This window comes from Lithobates pipiens, unplaced genomic scaffold (assembly GCF_037356315.1).
Source record: "Lithobates pipiens isolate NorthernLeopardFrog02 unplaced genomic scaffold, aLitPip1_a1.2 Scaffold_19, whole genome shotgun sequence".
Classification (NCBI taxonomy): Eukaryota; Metazoa; Chordata; class Amphibia; order Anura; family Ranidae; genus Lithobates; species Lithobates pipiens.
The window spans coordinates 26,798,396-26,822,597 of NW_027507764.1; the positions used below are offsets into that span (position 1 = coordinate 26,798,396).

Genomic DNA, 24,202 nt, shown 5'->3' on the forward strand with positions numbered 1-24,202 from the left:
TGATATTTGTCCTTTAATGGTGCTTAAAGCCAATTACTGGTCTACCCCTCGCTGTACAAACAGCAGGATCCTGGATATAGAATAGGAGCACGGATGCCATCCTTTCTCCTCACACATGGAGATGTAGGCCTTCCAGCTACGATGATACATCTTCCAAGAAGATTTCCGAGCTCTCAATATAGTTGGAATCACTGAGTCTGATAGCACCTGGCTCTCAATAGCCATGCCGTTAAAACCAGAGATGGTAAAGCAGGATGGAGAATCGGACCTTGAGACAGAAGGTCCTCTTGTAACGGCAGTCGCCAGGGGGCGTCCGCCACCAGGCTCACTAGGTCTGTGTACCAGGGATGCTGAGGCCAATCTGGGGCAATCAGAATTACTGGAATCCCCTCATTCTCCACTCTGCGAATCAGACGTGGTAGCAGCTTTAGCGGAGGAAAAGCATAGATCAGTTGGTACTGACCCCACGGAGCCACCAGCGCGTCTCACACGTCTGCCCAAGGATCTCTTGTCCTGGACATGAATCTTAGCACCTTCTGATTGAGACGGGAGGCCAGAAGATCCACATCTGGTGTGCCCCAACGTAGGTACGGCAGCCTGAACACCTCCAGATGCAGCTCACATTCTCCTGGGTCCAGCATCTGGCAACTTAGGTAGTCTGCCTGCCAGTTCTCCACTCCCGGGATGTAAATGGCTGGTACATGACGCTCTGCCTACTGAAGGATGTGAGCGACCTCCCATGCGGCGGCCGAGCTTCTTGTTCCTCCTTGATGATTGACATATGCCACCGCTGTGGCATTGTCTGATTGGATCCTGATCGGACGCCCTCAAAGTCTTATTGACCATGTGGAGAGACATAGTCTGATCGCTCATAGCTGGAGCACATTGATTGGCAACTTGAATTCCTCCTCTGACCAGAGGTCCTGGGTTGACTGTACTCCTGGTACTCCACCCCAGCAGGTCAAGCTGGCATCTGAATTGGACAGTGATCACAACGGAGGTAGGAATGACTTCCCGGACCGAAGTGCAGGGGATCTCAGCCACCATTGCAGGGAATCCTTGACTGATTGGCTTACCTGAATCTGCCAATCCAGGGATAACGTAGATTTGTCCCATTTCATCAAAATCTCCTTCTGCAAGACTCTGCGCCTAGAGACGATTCAGTTCGCATTGTGCGCTATACAAGTATTTCATTCATTCAAGACTCTGGTCCTCAATTCCTCAATGAAACTAAAGTATCCTCTGAATCCTAGAAGCTTCCAGCACATTATATCAATACTCTGACAACAGTTCTGTTAAGTGTTTTTATGCGTGCCATACTTTTTTGTTTTTTTAGCTCTCACATCCCTGTAGCTACTGTGGACCTCTGCTTTATACTGTATATCAGATGTCATGCATGGCTCCTTGTCCTTAAAGATGTATTTTGCCAAGAAATGCATTGGGCAGAGTCAATGCATGACATCATTGAGCATGCTGTGGCATGAGCAGCAAGACTATTTTTAAATGCATGTAGACAACCGGTCATTGTTTTATTAACTGTATAGGTATTCACAATTTGTATGGCAATATTGGCTCATGGATTCGTGGTTTGTTGTCTGAGTGACTGAGCCTGGCATGGGGAAGACCTTCTGGATTCCTGAGGTCCAGGAGAGAGCTGAGGAGTGCAAGCTGGACTGCTGCTGTGATCCTAAGTGGAGTCTCTTTCCCAACTTACGTGCTTCCTTTTATATATATTTATACGTGTATCTTACTACAGATGTTTGTATTTGCTTAACATATACTATATACATAGTCCCTAACATACTTATCTTCTTCTTTTTTTTTTTCATTACCATGGAAATCATACTGAGAATTGAATCAGTAAAGTATACTGTGCTAGATGATCTATACACCTACTTTCCTAACAATTTCTTTCACCCAACTACCTCTGTCTCTCGTTCTACCTATAGATTAACATGCGCTAAATTTCGTAAAATCGAGGATTGCATTAATAATGTAAATCAACAGTGGTGGGATAAGTTCTTTTTAGAACTATACCTCACCTATAAAATTTCCCCTAGAGGTTTGAGAAACCTAAAAACTTGTTCCTTTTTGGGTGCAGAACTGATATCCGAATGGTCCGCCATTTCAGAATTCTGCACCCAAAAATGGATGGAAATAATTATCAAACAAAGGGACATATCATTTCACAGCCTTGTCTCCAAACTCATCGAGCTGATCAGGGAAATAAAATCATATGTCCCCTCGCTACCTACCTCATGGTATAAAAAATTAAAACTACATACCAAGTATCAGGAAGATCTCCTAATCAGAAATAAACTGCAAAAAATTTGTAGAGACTTTGATGACTATAACTCCAACAAAATCTTTTGCTGGAAGAAATCGGTATTTAATAAGCCACCTATAGGACCCCGTGACAACAGATCTCGTCACCCTTATCACCACATTCCACCATATTACAACTCAGACCGTCCTATTCCACTCATGGAGTGTGTCCCCAGACCAACCATCGCCCCTCCCTCCCGACCCGGTTCTCAACTAGCACCCTCTTCACAACCCCCCTCAAACAGAAGACCTTTCCAGGTCCAGCAATACCCTTTCGGATCATCATCTGATCTGAAGGCCACAAAACACCCCTCATCCCAAGAGTACACTCTGGCCACTATAAAACCAAGACCCCTGTGCACCAAAAAACATGCTAAAAAGAAACACCACAACAAACCTCCCACAGTACCTCCCACCACCACCCATCAAAATAAGGATCCCAACGCCAAGGAATCTGCCCCTGATCTCCCCTCTCCTATATTTGACTTTGGTATCAGCCATCTCAACATCATACCATCTACAAACGCAAACATCTCCAAGAACCACAATAATCATATCACCCAGAGTACCGCTTTACCCCCAACGGAGTCCACCGACTTTACTCTACCTCTCAATTTACCTATAGAAACCACTACACCCTTAAGCGTTTCCCCTAACGCTCAGAACCCCTCCACCCCCAAGCCCCATTTGCCTTTTTTAGCCAAAACCCCCCTCTACTGCCCAAAAAGAAAACTCAGACGAGGGAGAAAAGGGGGGAGACATAGACACAAAGAGGCGCGACAAGTTGCGAAGACTGTGAGAATATTTAATCTCTCGGATCACAACTTGTCAGCTTCTGATTTATCCTTATTAGCACGCTTTACCTAACCCGTTTACCCTATTTCTCAATCTTAACAGATTTGTTAGGAACATCACCATAAAACGCCACTTTAATATCCAAAACAACAAGAAACACATAAGAGATGGAATAGCCGTCGATTTGGACAACCCCCAAAAATATCCTAGTACCAATGCTGACACCTCTGCTTCTTTCCGATTATCTGAACTACGAGCACTCGAACAATTGGAAGAACTATATAATGATGATTACCCAACACACCAGGACGATGATCTTGCAGACCTCCTAACTCAGTACCTACCCACCTCCCCTCCCATACAACACACCAACTTCAAACCCACGTCCATCTTTTACCCCACTTTTTCCAAAGGGCCATACGTTCAAACTTTCTACCAAGTCATCTACTCAAACATGCTGAAAATGTGCCAATCCTCCAAATCGCAAACTCGCGCCTCATCTAATCTAACCCCTGCTGAACGCACCTCTCTTAAATCCCTTACTGATAACAAATCCATCGTAATTAGACCAGCCGATAAAGGAGGTAGCATTGTAGTTCTAAACCATACGGACTACATACAAGAAACAACCAGACTCCTCTCCGACACCTCCACCTACAAGAAACTTGACAGAGACCCCTCACCAGAATTTATGATAGAAGCCCATCTGATCATTGATCGAGCAACCAACGATGGGGTTGTCATTACTGCCGAAGCTTCCTTCCTTAAACATGACTTATCAAAGACCATACTTTTACCATTTACCTAAAATCCATAAAGACCCAGTATATCCCCCCGGTAGACCTATAGTAGCATCTATGGAAAGTGTCACCAGTTATTTCTCTATTTATCTCGATCATTTTTTGCAAAACATAGTCCAAAATCTACCTTCATACATCAAGGACAGTACTCACCTATTAAAGACCTCACAACCCTACTTCTGGGAACAAACTTATCATTGGCTCTCTCTTGACGTTGTATCCCTATACACATCTATCCCCCACGAAACTGGGCTACAAGCTGTACAACATTTCCTTAGTAAGGAACCACAACTGAATCCCCGCCAAAATTCATTCCTAATGGAAATTCTAGAATTTTGTTTAACCCACAACTACTTCGAATCAGATGGGAACTACTACATCCAAACGAAAGGCACAGCTATGGGGGCAAATTTTGCTCCCAGCTATGCCAACCTTACAATGGGTTTTTGGGAATCATTACACATATATACTAACAATCCCTTTGCCGCCAACATAATTTTTTACGGTCGGTATATAGACGACATAGTCATCATTTGGGACGGCCCCGAAGGCCTCATCCTACCCTTTTTCCACCACTGTAACAACAATGACATGGGCCTATCTTTTACCTCCGTCACAGATAGTGACACCTTGGCATTCTTAGATCTAGAGCTGTTCCATAAAAGCAACACAATTTGTGCCCAAAACTATACGAAACCCACTTCCGGAAACCCCTACTTACATTTTGACAGTTGCCACCACCCAAGATGGCTAAAAAATATCCCTAAAAGTCAATTTTGTCGCCTTAAACACAACTGCACATTAAAACAAGATTACATTTCTCATAGCCAAACTCTGATAAAAAAAATTAAAGATAAAGGTTACCCTGACCAGACAGTCAATGATGCATGCATTCATATTATCTAGACAGTTTTACCCCCGAGACAAGTCCTCATATATTACCCTCTGCTAATACTCCGAACACCAGCACCGTCCAGTCGACAAGATTCGTCACGAAATTCCATAACAGATTCAAGACCATGGAAAAAATCATCAAAAGACATTGGTCCATCCTACAGGAAGACCCCCATCTCAAACACAGTTTAAGCGATAAACCAATTATTACCTACAGACGGGCCAAAAAAATCAAATCACAAATAGCACCCAGTAAAATAAGAAATTCCGGTCCCCCAGCTAATACTCTTACGACCTTCTTCGATATTAAAGGGATGTACCAATGTAAAAAACCCTTATGCCTTACCTGTGCCCACGTCAACCATAAACAAAAAAATTTTGTTCACAAGGGGAAACAATACCCCATCCCCAAATTCTTCAATTGTGGTTCTGAGTACGTAATATATTGCCTCACCTTTCCCTGCGGCCTACTATATGTAGGCCGCACTATACGTGCACTTCGGAAAAGATTCGGTGAGCATCGCAACTTAATTGAGAAAGGGAAAGACAAACATAGTGTCCCCAGACACTTCAAAGAATATCATGAGCAATCCACCATGGGTCTACGTGTTTGGGTAATAGAATCTATTCCCTCATCATTTCCAACCGCTGAACGATATAAACGCTTATGCAAAAGAGAAAATTACTGGATTTATAAATTAGACACCTTAACCCCTGGGGGGCTTAACAAAGGAATCAAAATCAACATCCTCCTATGAAAAGCATGTACTTAATTAATTATCTATATTCATTGCCTTCCTTTTGTTTTTATATGCATCCTTTGTTTTTATATGCATCCTTTTTATATATTTTTTTATATATATGTTTATATATATATATTTTTCTTTTTTTAAATTCTCTTTATACTTTTTATATGAATATATATTTCATATATTTTTATTTACAATTCACTATCCCGGTATGCATATGTTTATACTAATATGGAGTCTTACGTTTGTATTTTTACGAGGTCCAGTGTATTTTTATAAGGCGTTGTTATAAGGTGTTCTTTCTTTGAGCAGTATCCTTTTAATGCCCATTGTATAGATATCCCCTCTCACATACCTATGGTGTCACATGCGCACTCTCATCCCAATACTTCATTCCCCTACTTTCCCCCCTCTCTCTCTCTTATTACTTATTATTTTATCACTTTTTTTATTTTATTTATTATTTATTAATTATAATTTTTTATTATTTTTTATTATTTATTTATTATTTACCATTTATTATTTTTTTACTTTTTATTTTTTTTTTACTTTTTATTATTATTTTTTTTTTTATTATTTTTTATTATTTTTTTTTATCATTATCTTACTATATTTTTAAATTTTTTAAATTCTTTTCTATTATTATTATTTTTTATCTATTATTTATTTCTTCATTTTTTATTATTTATTATTTATTATGTTTTATTATTTTTCCATCTTCATTATTATTTTTATTACCGTTCATTATTTATCTTTTATTTACTTATTATTTTTTTCACTCTATCCCCCACTTGACTAAACACGTTGGAAGGCTGGCTGTAGGCCAGCCTGTATTTGTGGGAGGAGTCAGAGACTATATAACCCTCCTCCTCTGTCAGGGCCAGGGTTGGGGTTTTCTAGGTCGTCACTTCCGGTTAGCTGAGCAGCAGCATGGTTGCCTGCTGGAGTTATCATTGGTTCCTCTCCCAGTGATTGCAGTTCCGGTAGGTGCGGGCGGGTGGCATCAACGGGGGCCCATATCGGATGCCACCCGTCCCGCTCAGGTGCTGGCCTGAGTCAGCGCGGGGTGGTGGTCAGCCCAATTGCGGTAATACGTCCGCTTGGGGGGGGGGTTATTTCACGCCAGGTGCAGCCCCATTTTCTCCCCTCCTTGTGCTGCTGCTGATGTGGGGGGCACGCAGGTAGCAACTTTTACCTTTATGGGGCCACTCACTAGTACATTGACACTGTATGTATTGGCACACACTTCGCCCACTGCCTGGGGGGGGGGGGGGAGTGTATGTTTGGCCATCAGCCTGTTCCTCTCCTCCCCATGTACATGTACTGCGAGCTCCACGGGGAGGGGGGGGGGATGGGCGGCCGCCTGCTCCTCTCTCCCTGCATTGACTTGCCAGAGGCAGTAGTTCCCTTCCATGCTCACGCGGGGTGCCATCCATCCTCACTTTCAGAGCACCATTGAGGGGACCGGCGCCCGTTTCTCTAGGTTCTTTCTGGCCTCGGGGGGGGGGGGGGGCGCCGCCGCCGCCTGCCTGCTCTTCCCGGTGGTCACGCTGTTCACACATGTCACGCTGTAATGGTGGGAGGTGGGGGTTGGGCAGGCGGTTTCCCACATGGTGCTGCTAGGCATTTGGTGCACGGGTCAGTTCCGGACACGTTCGGGCAGCCGAGCCCCCCGTCCATTCATTCCAGCCAGCATGTCACTTCAGTCTTAAGCTGCCCTGGCTCTGCTTCCTCCGCTGTTCTCTGCTGCAGTGATGGAGGATCTCAGTCCACTCAGGTTGCTGCTTTACTTGTTGGTGGTTTCTTTGGTCGGTGTTATATTGGGGTCAGCCCGGGTGTCTGTGGTAGCTTCCATCAGCAATTTTCTGTCATAGCGTTCTGTTATAGTGTTTTGCCAGCGTTTTCTGTCATAGCGTTTTTTCCAGCGTTTTCTGTCATAGCGTTCTGCCAGCGTTTTCTGTCATAGCGTTCTGCCAGCGTTTTCTGTCATAGCGTTCTGCCAGCGTTTTCTGTCATAGCGTTCTGCCAGCGTTTTTCTGTCACAGTGTTCTGCCTGCGATTTTCTGTCACAGCGTTCTGTCTGCGATTTTCTGTCACAGCGTTCTGTCTGCGATTTTCTGTCACAGCGTTCTGCCTGCGATTTTCTGTCACAGCGTTCTGCCTGCGATTTTCTGTCACAGCGTTCTGCCTGCGATTTTCTGTCACAGTGTCCTGCCTGCGATTTTCTGTCACAACGGGCTATCCAGCATTTCTGTCACAACGTTCTGTCCAGCATTTCTGTCACAGCGTTCTGCCCTACATTTTCTGCCCAGCATTTTCTGTCACAGCGTTCTGCCCAGCATTTTCTGTCACAGCGTTCTGCCCAGCATTTTCTGTCACAGCGTTCTGCCCAGCATTTTCTGTCACAGCGTTCTGCCCAGCATTTTCTGTCACAGCGTTCTGCCCAGCATTTTTCTGTCACAGCGTTCTGCCCAGCATTTTTCTGTCACAGCGTTCTGCCCAGCATTTTTCTGTCACAGCGTTCTGCCCAGCATTTTCTGTCACAGCGTTCTGCCCAGCATTTTCTGTCACAGCGTTCTGCCCAGCATTTTCTGTCATAACATTCGGCCCAGCATTTTCTGTCACAACGTTCGGCCCAGCATTCCTGTCATAGCGTTCTATCTAGCTTTCCTGTCATAGCGTTCTGTCCAGCATTTCTGTCACAGCGTTCTGTCCAGGTTTCGGTCATAGCATTCAGTCCAGTTTTTTGTCACAGCGTTCTGTTCAGCATTTTCTGTCATAGCGTTCGGCCCAGCATTTCTGTCATAAGCGTTCCATCTAGCTTTCCTGTCACAGCGTTCTGTCCAGGTTTCGGTCAGCATTCAGTCCAGTTTTTCTGTCACAGCGTTCTGTTCAGCATTTTCTGTCATAGCGTTCTGCCCAGCATTTCTGTCACAGCGTTCGGTCCAGCATTTCTGTCACAGCGTTCGGTCCAGCATTTCTGTCACAGCGTTCGGTCCAACATTTCCGCCACAGCGTTCGGTCCAGCATTTCTGTCACAGCGTTCGGTCCAGCATTTCTGTCACAGCGTTCGGTCCAGCATTTCTGTCACAGCGTTCGGTCCAGCATTTCTGTCACAGCGTTCGGCCCAGCATTTCTGTCATAGCATTCGATCTAGCTTTCCTGTCATAGCGTTCTGTCCAGGTTTTGGTTATAGCATTAGTCCAGCGTTCTGTTCAGCATTTTCTGTCATTACGTTCGGCTCAGCATTTTCTGTCATACGTTCGGCCCAGCATTTTCTGTCATACGTTCGGCCCAGCATTTTCTGTCATACGTTCGGCCCAGCATTTTCTGTCATACGTTCGGCCCAGCATTTTCTGTCATACGTTCGGCCCAGCATTTTCTGTCATACGTTCGGCCCAGCATTTTCTGTCATACGTTCGGCCCAGCATTTTCTGTCATACGTTCGGCCCAGCATTTTCTGTCATACGTTCGGCCCAGCATTTTCTGTCATACGTTCGGCCCAGCATTTTCTGTCATAATGTTCGGCCCAGCAATTCTGTCACAGCGATTAGTCCAGCATTCTCGGTCATAGCATTCTTTCTAGCTTTCCTGTCATAGCGTTCTGTGCAGGTTCGGTCACAGCATTTAGTCCAGTATTTCCGTCATAGCGTTCGGTCCAGTATTTCCGTCATAGCGTTCGGTCCAGTATTTCCGTCATAGCGCTCTGTCCAGCATGGCGGTCATAGTGGTTTGCCCCTGGGTTCCTGTCATATCATTCTGCCCGGCATGTCTGTCATAGCGTTCCGCCCCAGGTTATCTGTCAGTGTTCTGCCCCTGGAGTTCTGTCATAGCGTCCTGCCAGCATGTCTGTCATAGCGTTCTGCCCCGGGATTTCAGTCATCGTTCTACCTAGGTTAACTTTTAGCATTTCTGTCATGGCATTGTCGTGACATTTTTCTGTCAGTATTTCTGTCATAGTGTTTCTGTTCAGTGGTTCTGTCATGGTGTTTCAACCTCTGTGTTTGGCTTCAGAGTTCGCAGAAGGGCGTTCACTTATGACATATTCTGGTTAGGTTTGTCTGCATTCATTGTCATGTCTTATCGTATCTGTGTTCATGTTTGTACCGGGGTCAGTTAGCTAGGGCTCGCACATCGGGATCTGTCACGTCTACAGATCCATACGGGCTGAGGTTTCGTTATTAATGATTGTTGACCACAATCTTCTCGCCTGTATACCATACGTCATACGATGCATGTTCATTCACCACACCTGTACGTCTACCCACCAAGGCCTGAGTTTCTGTTAATTACCTGTCTCTGCGCTGCAGGTTACTCGGGTTAACTCACTATTTCTCAACTCACACACGGGGGGGGGGTTCATCATTAGGTTCATTCATGCGCTGTGGTCTTGACTTTTCTGCCATGTTCTCATTCTTAGGTAGGCAGAGGGGCGTTGTTGTTGTTCTCATGTCTGGTTGTCTGTCTTTCCTTCTAGTTGCGTTTTCAGGTTGGGCCGTCTTGGCATCCATACCAATATCAACCATGCCTGCACTCACGTACAGATGTCTTTTCGCCACTGGGCGCACCCTCAGGTTGGAAGCAGACAACAATTTTTTTTAGTGGACATCCTGTTGCATAGAGGCCCTGGTTACCGCCCTGGGATTCATACTCTCAGGGTGTGTCCAAGCCACGGTCCTTAGGTGGTAGGTTGGGCGACGTCGTCACCATTCTGGATTCCACTCTCAGCTCCGATCTCTTGTCTAGGAGGTTGCCTGGAGTACTGCTCAGGGACGTCGGTCCAGTCATCTTTGCTCCTCCCCGGTTTGTTCCAGGTGGGGAGGGGGGTGCTTTAGTCACTTTGGGCATGGCTGGTTCATGCTATGGGACTTATTCCCCTGGGTTGGAGTCTGTTTCTCCTTCCTCGGTTCAGGATTCGGTCTCGGTTGGGAGGTCTCGGGCAGTAGCATGACCTGCTCGTATCCGGTGGGACCAGTTTGTCTTGGTGTCGCCATGTTGATGATGCTTGCCATGGCATCTACTCCATCACATCCATCAGGCAGCCAGGTTTCCTCTCCTATCACTGGTATTTTTGCCACTCACCCTCTCACATCCTCTTACCAGGTATGGGAAGGGGTGTTTTCACGGTGCTTCTTCTGGTGTCTGTTGTAGGGGTTCTTCGGGTCAGCCCTTGCTCTCTTTTCCCCACGTATCCTCTCATTCATAGCAGTTCATTCTCATGTCCGGGTCACCTTGGGCATCAGGCTCATCCTATCCTTCACGGGACGTTCAATTGGGTTTGCGTAGCTTGCAGGCTCTAAGGAGGTTCCTTCTCATCTCCAGGTCTGGAGTCGGTGGGTTCTACTCTCACAGCGGATACTTACCGGTTACTTACGGTTGGCGTTTGGGCATACGTCATTTTAGGGATGGGATCTCTACCTTCCCTCTCCCACCTAAACTTGTGTCTTTTTGCCCTCTTTTCAGGCATACTGACCATCCAGGCCATGGCACACCTCAGGCCTTGTTTCTTAAGTAATATTGCATTTCCCACTTGAAGACTCCGATTACAAGTTGGAAGGCTGGCTGTAGGCCAGCCTGTATTTGTGGGAGGAGTCGGAGACTATATAACCCTCCTCCTTTGTCAGGGCCAGGGTTGGGGTTTTCTAGGTGCCCACCCACCCGTTTCCCCCAGGTTATTCACTCATACTCATAGTATTTTTCTTATTCTTACATTCAGGGTATGCCCTCTTTTCAGGCATACTGACCATCCAGGCCATGGCACACCTCAGGCCTTGTTTCTTAAGTAATATTGCATTTCCCACTTGAAGACTCCGATTACAAATATTGATAAGTCCTTGTCCATCTACTTTCTTGTTTTCTCTTTTTCCTTTCAATTTTCTCAATTTCTTCTCTTCCCTGTCATAGCTTCTGCCTCTTCTGCCGCCACTGCGCATGTCCCGCACGGACGGACCTTTCCCTGTCCCCGCTCCGTCGGTCTCACTCGTTCTCCCGCTACTGCGCATGCTCTGCTTCCATGACAACCCTCTCCCCTTTCTCCCACGTCACCTAATGACGCACACGCCGCACAGGGAATCCCCGCCGGCCAGTGCGCATAACGCGTCCCCATGACAACCCCCTTCACTCGGCGCGCCACTGCCATAGACACGCCGCATCTCGGCGTGTCTGACACACCCCCCTGCACGCTCTGCTGTTTTATAATCCACAGGGTTACCACACTAATTTACTGTATGGTCCCATTTACCCAATATAATGCAGCTCTGTCACCACCCGCCTCTTCTGCCCCTCCCACTTATCCTTTAAATTGGCCTCCATCACACACACATTACCTAAAGCCTGATGAAGGAGCATGCATGCTCCGAAGCGCCGCTTTGTCCAGCCCGTCTCCTGAGGACACCGACTCCTTGAACATCGGACCAAAGGCACCACAGCTACCAGCACTACCCCGATTGCTCTGACCATTCCGAGGAAATACATGGAATAGACCAAAACACCAACCATCGGTCAAAAAGTCAGATGCCTGAAACCTTGCCTTACAGCCCTGCGAGTCGCCCATGGACATACGGATGAAACATTACATCCCTGATGTGCCTGTACACCACTAATTTAATGTGAGTGTTTTTTAACCATTTTTAATAAATTTGGGCAACTTTACTGCTGCACTTAGAGGGCGCCGTCTCTTTCTCTATTCCATTGTATCCTAAGTGGAGTGACACCTCTTATAATCTGGAGGTTGATACATTTGATAAGAGGCTAGTTCTGGCAGTGGTGGTTGCCCAGCGGTGATCTTGGACAGAAGTTTCACAACACCAGACCAATTGAGAATTTATGAACTTTTATGAAGTTTGGTGGGCTTTTTCCATGATATATGCCTGATAGTACTTTATACATGGATTGTATGCATTTTATAAACATTATGAATTAATTTCACTGAAGCACTTTTAGGTTTGGTTTGTAATTGTGGATAATTTATTCATTTGATGCGTGGTAGTTGTTTTTTGATATGCTCTTGAGCACTTTTTTATTTTAAAGGGATAGCACAGCTTTTTGTGGTATAACGTTTTTGATATCTGGTATTCAGATATTTAAATTGTATCAGTCTACAGGTTGTAGAGAATTTCCCACAGAGCGCAGATTAATACCCATATAGACTTGTAACTACTATGTCCTTGGCAGCACAAACGGTTTACTTTTGTGGCAGTAAAATGGTTAATACATTTTCCAACAAATGTGTTTCAGTATTCCCAATGATTAATCATTTATGCAGAACTCTCAAATTCAAGTTAGATAAATAACTCATATTTCAATTTGTACCTCAATTCCTTGATGCCGTGTAGAGCCGGTAAAAGTTTTCTTACTCCTTCAGCTGAAATTCTGCATTCATTTAGAGACAATTCTTCTATCTTCTCAGAGGAGTCAAGGATAAAAGACAACACTGAGCAGTCTATAGGATTGAGGGGAACATCAAACAACTCAAAACGTGTTCTGGACCCTAAGCATTGTGAAGCCAGATCCTTGTTCCGGTTCTCTTTGAGACAGTGGAATACATTTAGAAGGGCCCTCTTCTCTTCTTCGGATGTGCTGGTTTGTCGTTTTTCAATCTTCTCTTTAATCCAGCTGATGACATGTCTGGCAGCCTGAGTGGACAATTTTCCCACATGAGATTTTAACATCGATCTAGAAGAAGAGTCTGAGAGACCGCATAGGAATTGGAGAAATATTTCAGCACGGCCATCTTTGTAAGAGTCACAATTAAGAGATTTCTGTAACTTATCAGGAGAATAATTAATAAAATGAACTAAAGCAGCAAAAAACTCCTGAAGAGTGAGATGTAAGAAGGTGTAATCCAACTCAGGAGGCTGACCAGATTCCATCAAGAAACATGAAGAGAGATGATTGTCATGTGTCACACTGAATGATTCCAGATGACGTTTATCAAATACAAGCATGTGGTTCATGACTCCGTGTTCTGCCATCAAACCAATAGAGGTCAGCAGTTCCCGGGCACCTTCTTCAGTCTGGCTGTGATTGGCCAGAATGTTGGAGACAAACGTCACAAAGAGCTGTGTCACTGTTTTGGGTAATGATGTCATCATCGTATCATTGATTGTAGGTTGGTCTCTGAAGCACATTGATAACACCGTACAGATGATCCAGCAGTATGATGGGATATAACAGAAAGTGTACAGCGTGTCATTCTCGTGCACATACTGAAAAGCCTTTTCTGACAATTCCTCATTTCCAAAGTGTTTTTTAAAGTAGATCAGTCTGTCTCCATAGAGAAATCCCATGATCTCCGCTATTCTCTGGAAAACACCAGTATCTATTGATGTCAGTTTGGTTGGGCGGCTGGTTATCATTATGGAGCAACCCTTAAGCAGACGCTGCCTTACCAAACTGACCACAATCTCACCAAGATTTTCTTTCACTTTAGAATTGGACAGTTTACTTCTTCTGAAATCCATTTGTTGAATACTTTCATCTAAGCCATCAAATAGAAACAGAAGTCTCTCCGGGTGTTCTAAAATACTTCCAATCTGATTCTCCAGATATGGATATTGATGAAGAATCATGTCCTCCAAGCTGACCTCTCCCAGTCTATTAAGGTCCCGAAATCTGAAGAAGAAGACAAAAGCGAATCTCTGGTAGTGTTTTCCGGTCACCCAGTCATAGACAAATTTCTGTACCAATGTGGTCTTTCCTATTCCTGGCACTCCACTCACCATTACTGCATGTGGTACACATTGTGACTGGTGGTTCCATCGGAACAGCTTGTTCGGGAAAATGTGCTCCAGTCCAGTTTTCATCTTCTTCAAGCATTCCTCATGTTTTGCTCCAGTCTGTTTTAGCTCATTTTGGGGACGTTCCCTGAACTCATCGGTGGAAACAACAATAAGATTAACATAACGCTCATTCAAGTAGAATTCTTGTGGTTCCAAGGTAGTTCCTGGGGGTCTATGTTCCACTAGATTTTCAGTTTTCTTGAGCAGATGTTGTTTGTGCTCATTCTGACTAGCTGTGAAAAAAAAAAAATTTTTTTTTTAGAACTATCTTTAGTATGAATCATTCAAATAAAGAGAGACCCTAAACACCAACCTAAAAAAAAAAAAAAATTCAGTCAAAATTCCATTTTTGCCTTTCCTGTAAAATCAATTTCTTGGAGTAAAACAAAAGCCACAGAGCAGCTTAGTAACCCTTACTATCATCATGGTTATGCACCACTAAGCCCTTGTAAAAAACGGTCGGACATTCCGACAACAAAATCTGTCGGATTTACTCCGACGAATTTAGTCCGAAACTGGTGTTGCATACACACGGTAGGACAAAGTTGTCGGAAAATCCAATCGTTCAGAACGTGATGACGTTCATTCTTTACGACGGGACTACGTTCAGGCTAGTAGCCAATAGCTTTGGTCTCGTAATTTGATCTGAGCATGTGTGGCACTTTGTCCGAACGGAATTCTCTACAAACGATCGGACAAGGTCCGATCAGATCATGTTGTCAGAAATTTTTTATAGCCCAGCTCTCAAACTTTGTCCGTCGTATATTCCGACGGAAACAGTCCGATGGAGCCCACACACTGTTGGATTATCCGACAACGCGGTCTGATCGGACATTTTCCGTCGGAATATCTGACCGTGTGTACAAGGGCTTACAGGTGATCGGACACTGGCAAGAAAAATACAGGAAATCCTCTTCCAGACATAACCCCTCCCCTTCTGGAAAGGCCTCAGTTTTGTAGAAAGTTTGACAGTGATAGGCCCTGCTACTGTGTACTTATAGTAAGGTGACCAGAGTTTTAAAATACAATTCAGAGACTTTTATTTTTTTGTTATTGCCAAATGATAAAACTATTTTATAAGCATATTTTCCTCTAATGATATATGCAGTGTATGTGCTATGTGTTTATAGAATGAGTGTATGCTATATAGGCTATTCCTCACACTTCCTCCATGAAATAAAAAAAGAGAGTTCTTAGAATTGTTTGGGATATGACTACCAAATGTTCAGAAGATACAATAGAGAAAAAACTTGGCCCGGCAGAGTTGGCTGCAGACATTTTTTTTTTTTGGGGGGGGGGGGGGGGTGCTATGGTGGTGCTTGAGGTAAAAGTGAAGGTGCTAATGTGGTGCGCTACCTGTGGGCGTGGCCAAAAGTGGGTGTGACCAGCATGTCAGAAAGTGGAGATTTATTCATGGCGTACAATGGTGATCAGTATGTTTTGGCCTCTATTTACCAATAAAAAGCCAAAAAATGCAGCACAACTTCACACTTCCTATATATAATTCTACAAATGGACTTCTAAATGCAATGGTAAAATCTATACATGAATATCCAGTGCAAATCAACCAATGTCTTGCAATATAGTAGTGATGGTGTCACCCCCTCCTCTGCAACAATATTTTGAGAAATCGCAGAGCTTCAATGTGCAAATAGTGGTGAAACCGTCTATATATAATCATAATAAAACATACAATTGATGTACATATTTTTCATTTTATTATTATGATTATGTATGTATGTGTGTGTGTGTATATATATATACTGTATATATTATATATACATACATATGCATGTATGGGGGATTCACCATTATTTGCACATTACAAACATGTATTACCTTTTGCAGAGGGTGACACCATCACTACTATGTTATAATAAACTAGTTGATTTGCATCCCTGTTGTTATTATTGTATGTAGGGGGTGTCACCATTATTTGCACATTGAAGCGCTACAATTTCTCAAAATATTTTTTTTTTCAGAGGGGGTGACACTATCACTACTATATTCATATTGCAATATATTGGTTGATTTGCATTGGATATTAGTTTAGGCCTGTTTAATAACCATGTTTTTTTTGTTGTTTTTTGTGCATTTTGCAGATTTGCACTACAGTCCATATAACATGGTTTCCTATGGAACACGTTCTGTAGTGCAAATCTGCAAAATACAAAAGCACTAAAAATGCCATAGGTGTAAATCCAGCCTTATATGTGTTACCATTGCACTTTTAAATCCATTTGTACAATTGTATAGACGACGTGTAGGGCAGCATTGCATTTTTTTTGCTTTTTATCGATTTGCGTTAGATGAGGGAACCAGCTAACAAGATTCTCTTATTGCTCTTGAGATGATTGTTGTTGCATGGTAGTGGTTTTACCTGATTTGTTATGTCCTCTGTATACTGGGAACCATTGGCCCTGCATATAGGTGGTCAGCGTGCCCCCCTGTATGCTGGTGATACGTGCAGGGTACAGGAGGATGCTATGTGCAGGGCTCAGGAAGATGCTACGTGCAGGGCTCAGGAGGATGCTACATGCAGGGTGCAGGGCTCAGGGGGATGCTATGCGCAGGGCTCAGGAGGATATTACATGCAGGGTGTGCAGGGCTCAGGAGGATGATACATGCAGGGTGCAGGGCTCAGGAGGATGTTACATGCAGGGTACAGGGCTCAAGAGGATGCTACACGCAGGGTACAGGGCTCAAGAGGATGCTACACGCAGGGTACAGGGCTCAAGAGGATGCTACACGCAGGGTACAGGGCTCAGGAGGATGCTACATTCAGGTTGCAGGGGTCAGGAGGATGCTACATGCAGGGTGCAGGGCTCAGAAGCATGCAACGTACAGAGTGCAAGGCTAAGAAGGATGCTACGTGCAGAGTGCAGGGCTCAGAAGGATGCTACGTGCAGAGTGCAGGGCTCAGAAGGATGCTACGTGCAGAGTGCAGGGCTCAGAAGGATGCTACGTGCAGAGTGCAGGGCTCAGAAGGATGCTACGTGCAGAGTGCAGGGCTCAGGAGGATGCTACGTGCATAGGCTCAGGAGGATGCTACGTGCAGAGTGCAGGGCTCAGGAGGATGCTACGTGCAGGGCTCAGGAGGATGCTACATGCAGGGCTCAGAAGCATGCAACGTACAGAGTGCAAGGCTAAGAAGGATGCTACATGCAGGGTGCAGGGCTCAGGAGGATGCTACATGCAGGGTACAGGGCTCAGGAGGATGCTACATGCAGGGTGCAAGGGTCAGTAGGATGCTACATGCAGGGTGTAGGGCTCAGAAGCATGCAACGTACAGAGTGCAAGGCTAAGAAGGGTGCTACGTGCAGAGTGCAGGGCTCAGGAGGATGCTACATACAAAGTGCAAGGTTCAGGAGTGCGTTTTACAGAGTGCAAGGCTCAGGAGTGCATTGTACAGAGTGCAAGGTTCAGGAACTAGTTAAACTGCAAAGACATCCAGAGGGTCCATTGGAGTGGAGTGGTGTTGGCAGTGGGAATCAATTTGTTATTTCAAATTTGCAATTTGACCTACCTTAAAAAGTGGTCAAACACCTGTGGTGAGTAGCCACCTTTCCATTGAGCACCTGTGGTAGAAGAACTAGAAGCTTATTTTAAAAGCATTTTTTGGTGTTGGGAACAATATCACTAATTAACTTTTTAGCTTGCTGTATGTTCAACAATATATGTTTTTTTTTTGTTTGTTTGCAGTGATATATGTTAATGATACCTTTTATATTGTTTTTTCCAATTTTAACTACTGTATGTGCGCCCACAGTGGCGTATAATAAACCTGAATTGTACACTGCTTTTGGTACACATACAGTAGTTACAATTGGTCCCACCCCCTGCCACCTTCCTCCCCGCCCACCAATGTATAACCTCTAGCTGTTTGTCTGTGCACAGGATGTCTGACAAAGGGGTTGAAGCTCCGTATATCAGCCCCGCCCACCCAACATCAGAGCTCCGATTTGACAGCTCTACTCACATTTGGCCATATATGTCCCTGGTTGCCCACCAATCCTTGCTGTGGTGGATGGATATTCTAACTGCTGCAGGTCCTGCTAGGGCTAGGCTGTCAGTAATGGGCATGGGCTCTGCCCCTGAATCCGGGGACATATTCGGTCTGGGGACAGTGTCCTTATTCTGGGGACTGTCCCCAGAAACTGGGGAAGTCTGTTCAGCTTAACTTATAGGCAGAAAACACACATGGTTCTCAAAGATTCAACTAGAATGGCTCTGGCATGTTGTGTCTTTGTGAAGCAGACTGGGTTTACTTTTCTACTGGTTTTGTAATCCTGAATCAGGGTTTGGAGTTTAAAGGCTTCAAAGAGTCTTTAGTGGGACAAAGCCTTTATTTCTGTGTCCAGATCTTACTGGAGACCTGCAGGTGTGCACACGTATTATAAGCAAGGCCTGGCCATATCTTTGGGCTTCCTTCAGAAGACAGATGTGTGCTCCATACAGGAGACAGGCATACTCCAGTCTGAGGTCAGGTGTCAGCTCCTGTCAGGAGAGGTGCTCCACTGAAGAGACAACACGTCATGCCGTAGGAAAAGTTTCTATTAGGCTGAGAGAGTCAGGTTGACTAATGCCGCGTACACACGAGCGGATTGTATGGCGTACTTAGTTCGTCATACAATCCGACAGACAGTCCGTCGTACTTTCCACTGAATGGACTTGACCACACACGGATACACAAACAGTCCGTCGAAAGCTTGCGTGATGACCTGTACAGCACGTACGTCGGGACTACAAATAGGAAGTCCAAGACACAGCAAAGCACCCTTCCGCCGTGTAAATCCTTTCTGGGCATGCGCCATTCTTAGTCCGTCGAACTAGCATACTGACGACCGTATTGTCCGCTGAAACCAAAGTATGACGGACAGAATTTAGAAAAAAACGAAATACTTAGTACTCCGGACTGCACGCTGAAAAAGTCCGCTGAAGCCCACACACGAGCGGATTGTCCGCTGAAATGTGTTTCGACAGACTGAGTACGCCATACAGTCCGCTCGTGTGTACGCGGCATTAGGGTGTCTAGGAGACTTGGGATGATTAAGTGATTCCCTGGTACTGAGGAAATCTGGAAGTCTCTTAGGAGTTTGGGATCCCAGGGTGGCAGGAAATTCCTTATTGATAGATCAGGTAGTGGGTCCATGCAAAAACATTTTGTTTCTAAATATATTTGGCTAGGATCAGTGATATTTTAAATGCTTAAAGTGAGAAATTTGAAAAATCCAGTCCCTTTAAATAACATATCTGGGCATAGCCTTATCCTGCCTGTGAAGGGACATGTAAGCGGGGGCACTTGTTGCTCGAGTGGCGACCACTGACTCACTCCACTGTGTTCCACTGAAAGTGTTACTAAACCCACAACAGTAAAATCTGTCTGAGTATAACAAGCATGATATCCTGCATATACACTGTGGAACTTAAGGGGTTAATCCTCTGTATTGTATATATAATACAGTGAGGGTAGCCGTTCTGCACATGCTCAGTTCAGTCTCTATTGCTGGAGAGAACATTTCCTGTTTCAGTTGAACTGTTCAGGTCATATGATATTGACATCACACATGTGGACACATGTATGCAGGCTGTAGTGGAAATTTCCCCCTACCAGAAAACTCTGCACTGGACAAACTGTGCAGTTTTATCATGTAACTGTGGCATAAAAATCAGCAAAAAATGTATATAGTGGCAGTATTTTAATGTAAAAAGATTTATAAGCTGTGGGCACTGGGGGGGGGGGGGGGGGGGCGTCAGAGGAACTATTTTTATATTAATGGGCTTAGTAACACTTTAATAAAACAGGGCTCACCCAGGTTTATTCACCGACTATGTGTGACAACCAGAGCCCTCACAGATTTGTGCATCTGCCCGCTATCCGCACACGTGTGCCATAACATGGAGCTTAACTGCAAGCTCACCATGCTCCTGGTCTTTAGTGACAACCACAGGTGTCTGTGCCGAAGATACCAGATGCTCCAAGCCTGAAGACTTGTGTGGTTCCAGGATAGTGTCTATTCTTCCCTATACACCACTGGCCCCTAGCTAGACCAGGTTTGCATTACTGTTGATACACCAGGATTCTCTTCACCAAGGGAGAGATGCTAAGGGATACTTTTGCCTAAATCAGCCCAGCAGGTTGCTTTCCCAACACTCAGCCACAAAATTACTGGAATCCACTTCTGAAGGTAGCCAAAGGCTTGGTCCAACATGGATTTTATTGTAACAGTCACAGTTCCATTAATGCAATAAATGTGTGTTCAATATCACAGCAAACCGTCTCCATATAATTAGCATCCCTTCCATTCAGATATTGCAGTTCTCTCTTAATGGGGTGGTGCACCACCTCATCTCCAGGGGAAATAAAGAGTAAAGTATAACAAAAGGCAAAACTTGTTTTTTGGTTTTGGATAGAGTGGAGAGAGATTAGAACACCAGTCAGTTTTTATTGTGGTATGTGCCCTCGTTAGAGAGATTCAACCTCTCTATTGCACCTGTTTACCATTATCATTGAAAGTGAAAGTAAAAGAAAATCCCAAATTTTGGGTTGTCCCCAGAAAAGTAATAGAGGGGAAATTGTTATATTCTTAATATCTAAATTTTAATTGGCTTTATTATACTTTATTCAGAATATAATATTTCCATACTGTATGAAAGAGAACTTTGAGACAATAATTTCTATGTTATGACTTGCGATAATTGAAGAAGTAAATATTTAAAACCTGTCAGGATTTTGATGAATATTGTATATCTTATATATGCTTTTAAGGGCTATGTAAGTGATACATTGTTTATGTTAACTTCTCCAGTTCATTATATATATGTTTTTAGAAAGTCAGTTAAGATATTATGCATAGAGACTTAAATCCTCCTTCCCCCATTTTATGCCATATCATGTTTGTAATTAAGAAGTCTGTAGAACTATGTGAGCTGAAATTCTATATTCTCCCTTCCCCCTTACATCCGGTCATGTTAGACTGTGGAGCTGTGTTTTAAGTGTTAACATATGTTACATTGATTATAACAACCACTCCTTAGCCCATACCCTTGTGAAGGAGGGTCTGTCTTTTTGGCGCGAAATTAGAAGTCTGTTTTATATAAACAAAAGTTAGATGGGGAGACTTCCTGTTGAATCCTACTCTGACAACTAGGCAGATGTGCCTCTGGAAGAGCAGCAGCTAGAAGAAAGACACATGTCTTGCACACAGCCTTCCAGCATACAAAGGGTTATTCCGCCATTTTAGACAATAGAAGTTACCTGGAAATAACCTTACATTTTCATAAGACAATTTTTAAAGATACAAATGATTATTATTGTACTATTTTTGTAAGCATCCTTTTGTATTTAAATGTGTACAAATAAATACACATTTTTTGAATTACGCTGACTCAGATCTAATTAAGGAAATTCGTCGCACAAGATTAATCGATCTCAACATATATACTTAAGACTTTGAAATATTTTACAAGTTTCAATTTATTTCAGAAATCTTCCAATGGGGACACTGGTTCTGGTTACCTGGGGGTCCCCAAGGAATTCCCTTAATTTGCAGAGATGTCCCCTCACTTCCTGTTTGACTGTGGGGAAAGAACTGAAGGGAAAGCTCCACAATGGGACACAGATGGTAAAAAAAAGTTTTGCCTATAGTTCTACTTTAACCACTTCAGCTTCAGGTTTTACCCACTTCCTGACCAGTCCATTTTTTGCGATACAGCACTGCGTTGCTACTGACAATTGTGTGGTCGTTTTACTTTCTGCTATAAAACATATCCAATATTTAAATAAATAAATCTAATTTCTTCATGAATTCAAGGGTATGCTGCTACATATCTTTGGGAAAAAATCCCAATAAGTGTGTATTGATAGGTTTGCGCAAAAGTATGGAATAGATTTAGGCACGTTCATTTTTTTTTTTTTTTTAATATGTTTCACTAGTAATGGCAGTGATCATAGATTTTTAGCAGGACTGTGACATTGCAGCAGACAAATCTGACACTAATGCCGCGTACACACGATCAGGCTATCTGGTGGACTTGGTCCGGCAGACCAGAGTCCGCTGGACAATCCACCCGTGTGTGGGATCCGGCAGACTTTTTCTTTCCAAAAGTCCGGCAGTCTTAGAAAGAAGTTTTGACTCAAAATTGTCCGCCGGACTCTTCGCCTGTCTGTGTGCTAGTCCGCCGGACTTTTGAAATGAACGGACTTGCCCACACACGGAGAAAAGTCTGTCCATTTTGAACGTGGCTCCAGGTAGACGGAACTAGCTAAGGAGGTCAATGTCGCCACCTCCATCGGCGAGATTGACACCTCGCTGGTCCTGTCACCTGGTATGGATTTAAAGGGGAAGCCCTATGACAAAAAACTGTGTGGGGTCCCCCCAAAGTCCATACCAGACCCTTATCGGAGCACACAGCCCGGCCTTTCAGGAAAGGGGGTGGGGATAAGCGAGCGCCCCCCCTCCTGTGCCATACCAGGCTGCATGCCCTCAACATGGGGGGGTGCTTTGGGGAAAGGGGGGCCCTGCGGCCCCCCCACCCCAAAGCACCTTGTCCCCATGTTGATCGGGACAAGGGCCTCTTCCCCACAAACCCTGGCCGTTGGTTGTCGGGGTCTGCGGGCAGGGGGCTTATCAGAATCTGGGAGCCCCCTTTAATAAGGGGGCACCCAGATACCGGCCACCCACCCTAAGTGAATGAGTATGGGGTACGATGTACCCCTACCCATTCACCTGATGAAAAAAAGTGTAAAGAAAAAAACAACACAAGTTTTTAAAATAATTTATTAGACAGCTCCAGTGGTCTTCTCTTCTTCCGTCTTGGGGGGGTCTTCTCACCGGACTCCTCGCTATCTTCTGCTCTTTTACTAGCGGAGGAGCCCGGCTTTCTTCTTCATCGTCACCGCCGCCATCCAGGGGTCTTCTTCCGACTTCGGGGTCTTGACCCGCTCGTCGGTTCTTCTGTCGGGCCTCCGCTATCTTATTATAGCTCTTTTACTAGCGTTGGCCCGGTCGTCTGTCGCCGCCACCTTCTTCTTCTTCCTTGCGATGTTGACACAACGCTCTCTCTGGCCGCAATCGTAGCGACGCGTGTGGCGACTTATATAGGGACAAGGGGTGGGGTCAACGGGTGATGTCACATGGTGACCCTGCCCTTTATGATGTCACAGCCCCGGAGGATGCTGGGATTTGCGGGGCTCACATTGTCTGTCTCCTTGCTTTAACTAAGATACCAGATGGCTTTGACACTTAGCTACTCTGACCTGTTAAATAAACTAAGGTGAATAAATCAAACACCTCTGTGTCCTTTGTATTATGAATACTAGGTATTATATATTAATCCCTTGTTATCATATGTGTCTGTGTTTTAGGTCACTGTGTGGTCTGTTTATGTTGGTTACCATTACATTAATACTATCTACTGGCTACCTATGAGATAGCTCCTGTATGGTCTATGTGCAGAGGTAGGCTTTTGGCCAATAATACTATTTGCTATCTTCCCTCAACTGCTTTTATGCTTTTGTGCAGGAATTTTTTTTTTTTTTTTCAAATCTGCTATCTTTACTATCTTTTCTAAAATAATGGATGTATGGGGATACATACCCTAGCTGTTTTTTTCCAAAATTTATTACTTTTTCCTATTTTTCTGTTTTCTAACTGGCACCCCCCCCACGTTCAACCTCAAATCGCCTGTTGCATGTCACTTATGGGTATCTGCTGCATATTTACCTTTTGGATGAATTCTGCTAAAATATGGAACACTCTACCAATGTACTTTGTTAGGCCGCGTACACACGCGGGGACTGTCTGCCGAAACTAAGTTCGTCAAACAGTCCGCTCAAACTTTTGAATGAACGAACACG

At 44.3% G+C, this 24,202-nt stretch overlaps 1 protein-coding gene across 8 annotated transcripts in view; it reads right to left on the minus strand.

Moving 5' to 3' along the window:
• LOC143995852 (NACHT, LRR and PYD domains-containing protein 10-like) overlaps positions 1 to 24,202 on the minus strand; it is a 176,077-nt gene that overhangs the window by 125,284 nt on the left and 26,591 nt on the right. For all 8 annotated transcript variants that reach the window (XM_077490573.1, XM_077490576.1, XM_077490578.1 and 5 more), the window contains exon 4: positions 12,875 to 14,576. In XM_077490573.1, coding sequence (XP_077346699.1) covers positions 12,875 to 14,576 — 1,702 coding nt within the window. The remainder of the gene's footprint in view (positions 1 to 12,874; positions 14,577 to 24,202) is intronic.